The following is a 13,817-nucleotide window of genomic DNA, read 5'->3' as shown; positions in this document are numbered from 1 at the left end:
CTTTCATGTCCTGTTAAGACCTCAAGCTCTACTGTATAGCATGTTCTTTTAAAAATCTCAAGCACAACTAGGGCATGAAGAAGGTTCTGCGTGCATTTTGCTGTGCATGTTCCCTTGAGCCCAGGTATTCATAGGTTTGTATGTGCAAACAGGGTTGTTTTTAGAGCCTCACTAGTTCCCTACTGATCAGGACAAACCAGGTTGCTGTTTATCAGATTACTTTCTCCTGGTTGTCAGGATCAGTTTAGGGATTGTGCAGTTACTTACTCTGGAGTAAAGCATACAGAAGAAACCAGACATGTGAAAATCTTCAATTCCGTTCAGTTTTATTTTTATAGCTCCAATTTGCAATACATATCATCTCAAGGTACTTTACAAAGCCAGTTCAATCAAATCTCACAGACAGATTCATTAAAAAGTGTATATCTAAGGAACCCAGCAGATTACATCAAGTCTTTGATTTGCAGCGTTCATTCCTGAAAGAATGTGTAGCCACAGTAGACAGTTGTCTTCATTGTCGATGGCTTTGCAGTAATCCTTCATTAAGAGCATGCATGTCGCAACAGTGGAGAGGAAAACTTCCCTTTAATAGGAAGAAACCTCCAGCAGAACCAGGCTCAGTGTGAACGGCCATCTGACATGACCGACTCCGCATTTGAGAAGACAGAGCAGAGACACAAAAAGAACATAGAAGCACGTAGGAATACTTTCTATGTTAGAGAGGGTAATGGCAGACGATCTAACCCTAACCCTAGCCCCTGGGATGGTGGCACAGCTATACGAACGCCTGGCCAGATGTACTATGAAGAGGGAAAAAAACAAAGTGGACATAAAATGAAAAGTTGAAATAACAACCTATAATGCAAAACTGGAGAGTAGTAGGAGAACTCAGCAGAGTGAGAGAAATAGATCTTAATGTCCTCTTGTCAGTGTGAGAGAAACAAGCAACCAGCGCTATAAAAACAAGCCCAAAACAAGCGGCAACAGGGCAGGGGGTGCATTATTGTTCATTGTTTTTATTGTTGTTCTTTTTTTCACTCTCTCTCTCTCTCTCACACACACACACATCTAATCCTAATCTAATCATCTAATCCAGAGATTTCTGTACACACAAACAACAATAATTTCTCTATATTTTTTGTGTGATGTTTATATCCACTTGCATACACCAAGTTATTTTTTTTTTAAAAAGCCTGGAAAAGGGTTTATAATTTCCAGGTGATTCATGTCTTACACTTTGTGTGCAACTGAGGCAGGAGCTTAATATCATTGAAAGAGAACTGTTTTGCACAGCTTCTTGCATGTGCTGACACTGTAACTCCAGGGTACTTGATTTGGCAATGTGATTCAGCCTTGGTTTGTTGAATACAGAGACAACAAATTAATAAACATTAAAGTATGGTTTATGGGTTGGGATACTGCAATATTATTATTGTGTAAAAACTCATCTTCAGAATCTTAGCCCAAAATGGTGATCTGCACCGTGTAATCTACTTTCAGCAGTTATTGCCGGTTATTGCATAAACTGCATAAAATACTGGCAAAATTGTTACTACTGCTTTTACTCCCGTCGGATCCTATGTCAGCCTAGAGTAGAAAAGACCCAGCTAAGATGGCGGCAACACAGGATGTGCTCCAGCATGTAATGAGGCGTCTAGTATATTTTTTTCAATAGGTAGGAGTGTATGAACACGGAGAGGCGAAGGGATATTTCAGCCAGTACTGTGTCTGTAGAGCAGCAGTCCAAATGGGTCTCTTACATGTTTATTGTCGCTTATTTTAGAGCACAAACAAGCGACTTTACTTTTAGAAACAAGCCCAAAAAAACGGAACCCGCGTCTCACAAAATTTACAAGCGACTTTAGAAAAAAAGAAGCCTGAAGTTGCTTATAATAAGCAGACTTGGCAACACTGCCTCTTGTTCATAGTTGGAAAACCTAGGATATTCTGAAAAAGGCTCTAGGCCAATTTGCCTGTATCTACCCTAATTTTGTGTGTAAAAAATGTCATTTGGACTCTTTCTATTTTAATTTCCCACCTGTAAACTAAAAAAAAAATTACCTATGTACTAAAATGGTCCTAAAAATGCTAAAATCTCACATATATTTTTTATTACTCGCTCAAAACATTGTCATTTTCTCAATTGTCATTTATCCCAGTTGGGGAAATGTTCAGTACTCCTAAAAGACAGATAATGTGTAATATTGTATATAATCACTGCCCTAAAATGCAAGTTTTACACACCCAGGGATATGTCGGGCATTAGTCCTGCATTGCTCCTGACATTACTATGATTGCTGCAGCAAGAACACGTATTGTGGTTTGGTCCATAGGATCTTTAATAAGATTAAAGATGATGGAGTGGAATTTTGTACATTCACATACTCATACTTTCATACTGTGTGACAAATCCATTGTGACGTATAGGTTATTAGTGAAGTACATTAAAACTCATTTCATCGCATGTAAAAGAAGGTGGAAAATTGAAAATTAAAAACAGTTTTTTTTTATAAATCTCTAGTACACTGTCCTCTGAATAAGAGCTTGTAAGGCAAAATTGTTATTGACTTGGACCATAAGAATCTGAAACTAATTAAAATTGTCTTGACATTTTTCTGTAATTAGTTTAAACAGCTGCAGAAGCTTCAGTAGTGACTAAAAATGGCACAGGTTATCTCACACACCATGGACTGGTTAGTAAACAGAAAATATCCAACCTGAAATTAACCAACTCTAGTGAAAAAAAGTTGTTTGATAATTTGAATTATGTAAGGGTGACAAGAAAGTAAATATAAAAGAAATCTGTAAAAGGGTGAATACTAATCTCAAGTGCTGTATATTTCACATCTGTGCATTGTGCCTTAATGCACATCACATTTGGAGAAAAATTAAATGCACCTTCCTTTTAATGAGCAGGACACATTGACTTGTACTGTGACAGCTAATTTTAATTATTTCTTTCTAGTATCATTTTATTACTTTAGATTCTATTTTATTTTACTTTACATTTTGTAAAGCACTTTGGTCAAAGAACATTTGTTTTTAAATATTTTATATAAATAAAATCTGATGTGATGTGATGTGATCTTATCTTAACAAAAAAAGCCTTTAATAAAGCTGGGATGAAAGACTCCTTGCTGGGTTTCAGAAAAAAGACAAAAGCCTTCAAGGAGAAAAGGGTGTTTAGTAAAAGCTGTGAGTGGAAAAATGGAAATAAGATTAATTAAAACTTGCAATGGCAGAATTGATTAATTAATTAATAAATCAATGGGATTATTACTGTACAGTAGGATGTTGCAAGGGTAAAAACAACAACACAGAACAAAAATGTCTAAGAAATTACTAGAAGGGGGGATCAAGCAGACATGGCCTCAGAGCTTTTGTAAGTACTAAAATGGACATATTATGATCTTGTTGACAAAGTGAATTAACACTCTGAAGCCTTATTAAAATGATAGTGACATATTTGGTCATAATATCTCTTAATTCATGAACAACAGCTTGCTCTTCACCCTATTGTTAAGCATCCCACAGCACAGACTGCTAGTGGGTGGTGTTGTTACTCACTCCACCCCTTACTCTGACCTCTCTTCCTGGGGACCATGCCAGCTATCTGTTGAATATCTCTACCATGGCAACTTTTGGGTGTACAACAAATGACTGCAAAGCAGAAGCAAACTATTTTTGTCATCACTATTTATCTGTATCCCATCGAATCCAAGTAAGGCCCATTAAAAGAAAACAATTCCAAATAGGTTTAAGCATTAGAGCTTTAACTGGTTGTACATCCCAGTTTGTGTTTAATTATATTGAACTCAATTTCAGTTCAGTTTCTTTAGTTATGATTCATTTACAAAGAAAATCACCTAAAGACACTTCCCAAAAAAAGTACATTTAATCCAATTATGAAGACGAATTCATTACATCCATTCTAGTTTTATCAGAGTTGTCTAACAATGCTGTCAAGTTCAGCTTTGTTTTACTCAAATTGCCTAAGATAACTTTTCTATCTAAGAAATCCCAGCCAGGGCCCGCCTGTGGCACAAGGGGTAGTATACACGACCCAAGTACAGGGGCCTTAATCCTCAAAATGGCTGACCCAGGTTCAACTCTGGCCTGCGGTCCTTTGCCACATGTCTTCCCCCTCTCTCAGTACGTCTTTTTGTTAGCCTAATTTCAATAAAAGACTGACTACTGTCAAACAAAAAAAAGAAAACCCAGCCAATGGCAACAAGTCCCTGGCGTACAGCAATGCCTCTTGCTTGATGAGCTTGTAGCAACAGTAGATGCTCTACAGTGAATGTGTTAGGTCGTAGACTAGTTAAACTAGTTCTAAGGTTATCTCATTGAATATGCATTGTTCATCACATACAATCCAGGGCTAAAGTCCCATTCCTGCAAAATTAGCTTATATTTTTCCCAATTTTTATACTGTGTTAAACTAAATGTGGTTAAACATCAGTTAGGATATTATTTGCATTATTAAGTTGCTTTGCCTGTCTTATCTCATGCTACCTATTTATATTTTTTTCTCTCTTTTTCTGTTTTACTTAATATGGAAAACTGTATATTTATAGTGAAGTCCAGATCAGTTAAGCAGTTATTGCTTTAGTTCTGTTCCAAAAAGAAATGGCAAAAATAATATGTGAATTGTCTAACAACTACAGAGGTTCCTCATGGCTGTTGACAGCAGTATGATAGGTTCAAAATGTACAGCTTGTGTCACAAAAGGGTAGACTGCGAATTGGGACCCTATTTGCTATAAGTGCTTGGGAGTGTTTGCTCGCCATAATTTGGCTTCTCATACTGCATTTGGATTCTTCCTCTCTGAGTGGCCTTTTAGCTTATATTGGTACATGACTAGCATTACTGTGGATAATGACACTTTCTTACCAACGTCTTTTGCTAGGATTGACCTATTTTGAACTGAGTTATAATGAATGTAATTTCAAATCAGTTTATGTATATAGTGCCAATTCACAACATGTATTGTCTAAAAGCACTTTTTACCAAAAACAGAAATAAAAAAAGAAAATATAATACAAGCAATCATATGCACAATTGCTTACATTCCTGGTTGTTCTTAGTTCTCAAACAATGCAGACAAGTTCGGTTTATTATTCACATGGGTTAAATAAATAAATCTGAGAAAAACCTGCAGATTGCATTAAGCCATTTACTTGCATCGATCTCTTCTCCTGGATGGCTATATAGCAACAGTGGACAGAAGTGTGCATTGAGACACAGAAGGCCACTAACATTCCCCCTCTAGGGATCAGAAGTGAGCAGAGAGGACCTTAACACCCAGAAAACCACCAGGCCCACGGAGCACAGAGGCCAGAGGCCAGGCAGTGAACCACAGGGACATCTGCCCGGAGGTCACCAGAGGAGAGTCCAGGACATAGGCCTCTGTGGCCATGGAGCACAGGACCCCCAGGAACCACGGGCGACAGCCCACCAACCCCGCCAGGGACCCGATCAGCCATACACGAGTCAGGTGTGTAATCCAGGGTCCCTCAGCCCCCAGCAGAGGGCTCCCCCACTATCCAAGAAGACCAGCGCCCCAGACAGCCAGTCAGGGCGGCTCAGCACTTGCTGCAGCACCAGCGCCCCTAATGAAGCCATACCAGCTGCAGGTCAACACAGCAGCCCACCTGCAGCTGGTATGGTCAGTCTCCCCCACCAGGAACAGCAGGAGCAGGCGAGATGGCACCAAGCCCCAGATCCAGCCACATCCACAGTCAAATAAGCGCACTCACTGACTCGCACAGACCAAATAAAAAAAAAGAAAGGAAAATTAAACCAACCGACTAGTGCAAGAGAGCAGGAACACCTGGGACCAGCAATACCCCCAGTGGCACAGTTATCTGAGCCCCTGAGCCCATGGACCAACCACCCCTCACGGCCTTCCCACCCCAGGCAGGATCCAGGAAACAAGGATATGAGAAGAGTTTTTTTTTTCTTTTTTCAAACAACCAACTACATGAGCTAAAGAGCAGAGCAAAGTGATTTATTTTTTCAAAATAGGCTTAGTTAGTATTCTTAATAAGAAAATACCAATCCAAGAACATTTTCACAACATCCAGCACATTTAAATGTTTTGATATGCACAAACATATTTTTTATTTAAAAATATATCTATGTAAACAATCATATATTCTCCCTAAAAACGAAATTCAGAGTTAACACATACAAGGCATAGTCTCCCCGGCTATGGCTTCACTGAATAAACTGCTGGCTGTGGCATGCAGCCACATCCAAGATAAAACAATGTTGCTGCTCAGTGGGTTATTACCTCAGGCTTCACGGAGACAAATCAATAACTGCTGTTTTCTCTTATTGCCAGCAAATCGGTCAGTCTCTCATCCCGCACTGACTGTTACATGTCTCCCACTCACAGAGTCCGTTGGGAATTGATGATTTTGATTACTGGTGTTTTTTTTTTTGTTTTGTTTTGTTTTGCCTTTCCAGATACATATCGGTTAAAATCCTGTGTCACTGCAGTCTGTTGCAAACATATTTTTACGTAAACAAATATACAGCTATAAAATAGTGGATTTGCACACTTTCAGTGCCAACACTATCATGCTCAACTAATTTACTACCTATTTAATCACTGTGAAGTAAAAATAATCTGCTCATAAAAATGAATGGCGAGCATATCACTACCAAATAAAACAATCTGTGACAATGTTTTACCTCATTACAGTGTTGACTAAACATAACACTTCATCATCCAACTACATCATGTTTTCTCACACAAAGATGTTGTGCATCTGGTGCTACTATGGTTCAATAGACTTTATAAGTGTTATTTGTAATATTTCTTCAAGCAACCAACAACATGCAGCTCATAGAAAGGGAGCAGCTATTTGCTTACGATCATACAGAAGTAGTGTGCTAAATATTTAAAATTATTACATCTGATAATTTTCTTTTTAGTTGTTTTGAACTTGTTGCTTATCTCTCATAGAGGATCAACTGTTTAACATCCCAAATTAAGCCCTGTTTGTTTTTTTGTTTTTATGTACCTTTATTGTTGAGGGTCACAGAAATTTAAGGAAATGTCTTATTAGACAAAGAAGTATGAAAATACCCCTGAGTTTAAGGGGTATAACAATACATCTACCTCAAGTGACAAGACGTTACATGTAAGTGGGTTTAACAGAACAGGATGGAGCAAGTTTTATGAAATACATTTGGGATAGTTAAAAAGCCAAATTTATTTTTTCACAAATAGAACACAGGTTACACAAATCACAAGCTGTGACTGAAAGGACAGGATCAGGATCTTATGTTCCAGTCCAGATTTGATCAGTCCATTTATTGTAATATTTTTGCTTGCCTAGTTCTAAGGTGGCCCTAGAAAAAAAAAATTAAACACTTAAAGTGCTATTTTTGTGTTTTCACAGATGGTGTTGAATTGTTCAGTTATTTGTTTGATCAGTCTGAGTAACTAAGATTTGGATCTAAGTATGATTAAATGCAGTACCAACTCATTAAAAACTGTGAAATAGTTCTTTCTTAAACCTTACCGAACAGGGTGTCACATTACAGCACTTAACTTCACATCCAGGCCTCATAATAACAGCTCACCTCTATTTGACCAAGATGCAGACTTGAATTTAAGTCGCAAAAATGCACTTAATTTGCAAAACTATTGAGTAGATGAAGACTTGTGGTCAGAGACTCATGTATACATCTTTCCCCCGTGTAATCAGAACCATTGATCTCACAGGTGCTGGCATCATGCAAATTTACCGTGAAATGGGTTGCCTTAAATTATTTGGGGCCATTAATGCTTCATAAATAATGACCACGGCAATGTCTTTACAGTTAAAATTGCATCAAATGTTTTTAAGTTGTTTCAGAACAAAATTACCTTCACAGGCCTTCAAAATCTCCTTCTCTCATTTATTTAAAAAAAGATGAACCTTGGTCATTATTTTGTCATCTATAGTGTACCTTTGAACATGTTCACGATTCAGGCTTGATAACAAAGGTAGATTTAGATTATTTTTTTTCCCATATTCTTAAAAAATATATATATTCCAACTTAGTGAGAGTATAAGAAAGCTTTCCAAACCCTATATAGAGCAGTATATAGTTAAAGAGTGGACAATATGAAAATTCATTCAGAAATTAAAAATTAACATGTTAATCTCTTTTTATTTTATTCAAGACATAGTTTGATAAGAAATATCTTTAGTTCTTATCTTTTCACATGAGATCTTGTGAGAGCTTTACTGAGTCCAGGAAGTTAGTTTATTTATCAGCATTTCCTTAATAGTTGTGTTCATTGTTTGCCAGAATATGGCAAACTTTGAAATCCAAACAAGAATAAATAAATAACTTGTTTGTCATTGAATAACCAGTTAATATTATATAGATATCGAAGAAGCCAAAGAACATTTTTAAACATTTAAACCAGAAATTAAATTTCATGCAAACTTCTTAAGCCACCCCACTGACTATTTCTTGGTCTTTAACCTCCAGGTTCATATTCGATCATTACTGAGCTTGTATGTCAGCAGATTAATCTTCCTGTCACATGAGCAAGCTCCATCTGTTCATGTAGCCTTTCAACCAACTGAGAGAGAAATGAGAGCTCTAAGTCTTTAGCTTGTGTCACTCACATGTCAGTATTTAATTAATGAAGCTGTAATAAACAGGAATGAAAAAATAGGATTTCAAGTTTGTTTTTTCATCCTAGTTTCTACTCCAGTGCTTTACTGAGACTTTAATTTAAAAAAGGCCTAAATAAAATTATGTAGCTCTGGCTCTGTTTTCAAAGATTGAAAACAGAGCAAGAGCGATTAGTTAGAGCTAAAGAAAAAAAATGGTGGGATACTTTGACTGAAGTTTAACATCAGGGATGCAGACTTTGGGCATTTTCTTCAGCCCCGTGTTTTTTTGTTTCCTTCCATACTGACTGATATTTTTCAGTCTGTGCTTTACCGAGCCTTGAACAATTCAGTACCTGAAATTGGTTAGAGTCCAAAACAATTTACTGGGAGAATTGCAACACAGCCAAAGGCAATAGAATTTCACGTTGAAGGTTGAGGCCTACACAGGTTTTTCTCACAAAATATACATCATGTCAGTCAGAGGCACGCAGGATGAATTTGTCGTCTGTCTGAAATACAGAACTCAGTTTGTCTGTTTTTATGTAGAATACACTAATAGCCATACTGTGCGTCACTTTGTATGGGTCCATCTGATTAAGTGTTGTTTCTTTCAATACCTGTATGGAGAATTTTTTTCAAATATAAAGAAAACACAAAAGGACTGAAGCTGTAATATATGCAATGACGTCATATTCCTTTTAGTGAACTCCCACTAATCATTCTCAGCAGAGATGGAAAAAGAAAAGAAAAAAGTAGATCAAACTCATTAAAAGGTTTCTTGGAAAATAAATGTTGACTATTTGCAATCACGATAGATCAGACACATTCAACCCTCGGAAGAATTCAGTTTATTCCTCAAAAAAATCATCTTAATCATATTCCAAAGACATCTTTTATCATTGACTAACTTGAAATCATTTCACATCATCTTTAAAGGGTTGAGATCTGGTTTTCAAAAGATGAATTGTCTTTTACACCAACAAGTTCAATTTAGAAGATCTAAGCAAAAAAACTTCAGACCAAATTTTCTTTATAAATGCCATACATACCAATCATAATAGTATAAACCAAAAAATGACATCAAGTTTAAGAGTATTGTCCTTTTACTCCTCTTTATTGTAAGATTTTTTTATCCCTCCTTCACTAAATATCCGATTGGTTTAGGAGTTTTGTATCCGTCTTCTTAGCTGAAAACAAAGAGCAATAAAGAATCACAAAATGTTTCAGTGGATTACAATTGTGCTGTCTTTTTTCCTTCCTGTTTGCTGCTCACACGCTCAAGCTTCTTGTTAAGTCCAGATGGAATCAGTTGGGGGTGACCACTTATTCCAAATATCAGATCTGAAACCTCAAATCTGTCTTGTATGAATCAGAGATAAACAGAACATGGATGGAAGTGAACAAAAGAGGGAGGGGGGGGGGGTGGACTGTGTTGTCCGTCAGCTCTTCTCTCTTGGTGGAATAAATGAACAAGTGGGCTTTTACAGGCACGCACACTTGATGCATGAATGTTATGTTATAGTGCTAAATAGGCTGTCTTAAATTGTACTTACTCATTTGCATTGACTATTTTCCTGTTTAATTTAGATATGTAAATTTTTTTTTTTTAAACAAGGGACATTCTGGGTCTTTATTTACCACCTTTGAATTGAAATAGGACATCAACATCTTAATACCTTTTTTCCACTGCTTTGGCCAATGGCAGGTGATTGACATCAAAGAGAAGTTAAAGGAATCCAAGAGGTTCTGGTCCAAATTACCAGATGACATCTGTGCCGAAGGCAAACTGACAGAGTCTGACGAGGAACAGTGCTGGAACAGCCACACAAAGGGCAGGTGAGGACTCAGTGACTCGACCCAAATTCACACCGCTCTCTTGTTATCACATTTTTTTCCTGCCAGGTATTAAAATAACCACATTGTGTTCAAAGATTAACAGTTTCTCTGAAACTACAATGGTTGCACCGCGATAGAGAACTTGTGCCGTGCATAATCTCCAAGGCTCTAATACCCGAAGGACTGTGGAGCTTCAAAAACCTCTTGTCGCCAGAGCAGCTTGTAAAGTAGCCCTGAGACTGACAGTTGATTGGTCAGAAAGAGGCTCTTTCCGACAGTGAACTGGAGATGCTGGCAGGGTAACACGTATCACTCCATCGCTTCGATCCTCTCCAAGTAGCAAAATTGCCAGATGGTGCAATAAAAGATATATGCTGTCGCCAGTGCCATTTTAAGCACGGCTCTAAATCTGGTAGTTAAATTGATAATGAAATACCAGCCAGGCCTCCAGGAACACTTTATTAAATAGTTACCCTGTTCTCTAAATACAGACCAATGACCATATGTATGCAAGTATTAAATTGATCAACTCAATAGAAAATAAGGGGGGAAATGAACCTATACAGCATGAATAGCTAGTGTAAAAACTTGATAGGTAGTGTGATAGTCTTGGGCTACTTTGTTGCTTCAGGACCTGGACGACTTGCCCTAATTATTAGAACCATGAGCTCTTAACTCTACCAGAATATCCTGAACAGGAATATATATTAGCAGGTGTAAATACATTAAGGTTGCAGCAGCCATTCCCTCGTTGTAGGCAACCAAGGTGAGCTACTGACGTAGAAAGAAAGAAAAAAGTAATATAGTGTGGCTTTGCACTTTTAAATCCTACCTACAGCAATGCAGTTGTTGGAAAACTAGATGGAGTCCATTTGATAGGAAAATATTTTGTTATTTATGGTGAAATATTTGAGAGCTGTCTTCATCAGATAATTACATGGCAACACACACTGAATAATTATTGCCAAGACATAGTTTAATAAGAAATATCTTTAGTTCTTAGTATCTTTTCACATGAGATCTTGTTAGAGCTTTACTGAATCCAGGAAGTTAGTTTATTTATCAGTATTTCCTGAATAGCTGTGTTCATTGTTGTCAGAATATGGCAAACTTTGAAATCCAAACAAAAATAAATAAATAACTTGTTTGTCATTGAATAACCGGCTAATATTATCTAGATATGTTCAGAAAATCCTGAACAGGAATATATATTAGCAGGTGTAAATACATTAAGGTTGCAGCAGCCTCTCCCTCGTTGTAGGCAGTTTTTTTCCCATGTAAAGTAACTGGATATTTTAGTTCTTTAGGTTTTCAAAGACAAGCTTAGTTATGTCGGCTTTAAGCGAAAAGGTGTCGTTTTGTGAAATGTGTCCAACCTGACCACATTCAGCACAGTTCTTTGTTCTGATTTAACCCTTTGCAATTAGGATGGTCACATTTTTGTGAGTATTTTTTCTGCGACACAACCGAACACATTTGAATGTGAAATCATTTAACATTTTAATTTGAATGTGTTCAATTCAGTTCAATTCAATGGTATTTATATAGCACCAAAGACCTGCATCAGAACCAGGCTCAATGTGAACGGTTATCTGCCTCGACTGACTGAGAAGACAGAATAGAGACACAAAAAAGCACAGAAGCACACATTGATCAAAATAATTCAATCTGATTTTCAGAAATCAATTCATTAACTAACAAAGTCTTTAGAGGAAGATACCTTATATTTAACAAACCACATTTAATTGCTTTATTTTTTTGGCTCCTGTGGAGTTGTATTGATTTTTATGAGATTTTTATGATTTGTTTCTTTTAGATCAGTTTTTAATCTGTTTAGTTTTGGCCGTGGGAAAGACGCGGTCTCAATGGGGTAATGGGTGAGTAACAGTCCAAAAGCTGCAGAGAGGTGTGTTAAACAACGACTCTGCATCCTGGTCTGGACCCTGAGTTGTCAGCATTTTGGAGAACTAATAAATCCGGCCAGATTCCTGGAAAGAAGAGCTGCGCCATCCAAAGTAGGATGGATGTCGTCTCTCCGGATCAGACCAGGTTTTCCCAGAAAATCGGTATAGCCCACGTCGTTTTCAGGACACCACCTAGACAACCAGCGGTTGAATGATGACATGCGGGGTTAAATTGAAAAATAAATTTTATTATGACTAATATTTAAACTTATTTTCAGTTCGGTTCTGATTTGCTGCTAGGACCTTTTTACACTGCTGATATTGCATCTCAAGGCAGGACAGGAAAAATATTAACCTGTTAATACTTTTCCTAAAGAAGGCTCTGCAAAGCTGAAAATAAATAAGGAGCTTATTTGACAATACACAATAAAGGCAAGCTGTGATTCAATTCAAGCTGTGTGTGAGCAGACAGGCAGGCAGGCACACAAAGAAGTTGTTCCAGAGTATCTAGGGCACAGACCGAGCAGCAAGGTAAGTAAAAAGCTTCACAGAAAACAAAAAACCCTTTTTTACAAGATCTAGACATGAGTAGGATTTGCACTCTGGTGTGTCGCGTCTGGCTGGGAATAACGTTACAGCAAAGACTGAAGAAAAAGCAAGGAACAAAAAAATGCTTCAGCTCATGCAAACAACTGCACCAAAGGGATCCAAGAATCCAGGACTGCCACTCTTTGGCAATCCTTTGGAACACAAAGGCAATAGTTGAGAACCATGGCTGGTAGGAGAACTTTGACTACATATATAGTGCATTCATCTGTATTTTAGAAGTCATTAAAGCCATCTATAGGGAAGAAAACTGAATTCTCTTACTGTTTGATGAACCAGAGCATCCCGTTCTGTCTCTGCACCAGAACATGGTTATGTCTAGAGGTCCAGAGTAAAATCAGTTTTGGTTTATCCACAGAATTCCTGAGAGAGATAAAGAACATATAAAATGGGTGAATTGTACCTTCTTGTTTTGTTTGTTTCTTTGTTTTTTTTGTGCAGGGATTTAGGTTCATAAAGAGGCCTCAAAAGATTTTCACTACAGGTACATTTTTCATGAACCACAAAACTTTTATTCAATCTCTATATTTCCATTGGAGGAACCAGAGCCAAATCACACAAAGCAATAGATATTCACCCAAGAAAACTTCCCTGATAAGGAGGTAGTAGTTTTAGGGAGTTTTGTATTGGCAGGGTGATAAACATTGAATATTCCCAGTTTCAGTGACCTTGTTGTGCTTGTTGAAGAATCAGTGGAAATTATACATACCATGACTCGGGTCACCCAACGCAATGGAAATATGAACTTGAAGAATATCCCCAGTTAAGTACTTGAGAACCAAAATAAATAGGGCAACATAAACTGTATTCGGGTCAAAATATTTCAATTGATTGTTATCTATGA

At 37.3% G+C, this 13,817-nt stretch overlaps 1 protein-coding gene across 2 annotated transcripts in view; it reads left to right on the top strand.

Annotated features, from left to right (window-relative positions):
- The window catches only part of gpc6a (glypican 6a), a 207,245-nt gene that overhangs the window by 182,431 nt on the left and 10,997 nt on the right, over positions 1–13,817 (top strand). For both annotated transcript variants that reach the window (XM_036136143.1, XM_021309614.2), the window contains one exon: positions 10,333–10,463. In XM_036136143.1, the coding sequence (XP_035992036.1) occupies positions 10,333–10,463 (131 nt within the window). The remainder of the gene's footprint in view (positions 1–10,332; positions 10,464–13,817) is intronic.

The sequence above is a fragment of the Fundulus heteroclitus genome, chromosome 4, assembly GCF_011125445.2.
Source record: "Fundulus heteroclitus isolate FHET01 chromosome 4, MU-UCD_Fhet_4.1, whole genome shotgun sequence".
Lineage (NCBI taxonomy): Eukaryota > Metazoa > Chordata > Actinopteri > Cyprinodontiformes > Fundulidae > Fundulus > Fundulus heteroclitus.
This window is presented reverse-complemented; position numbering and strand designations above follow the sequence as displayed.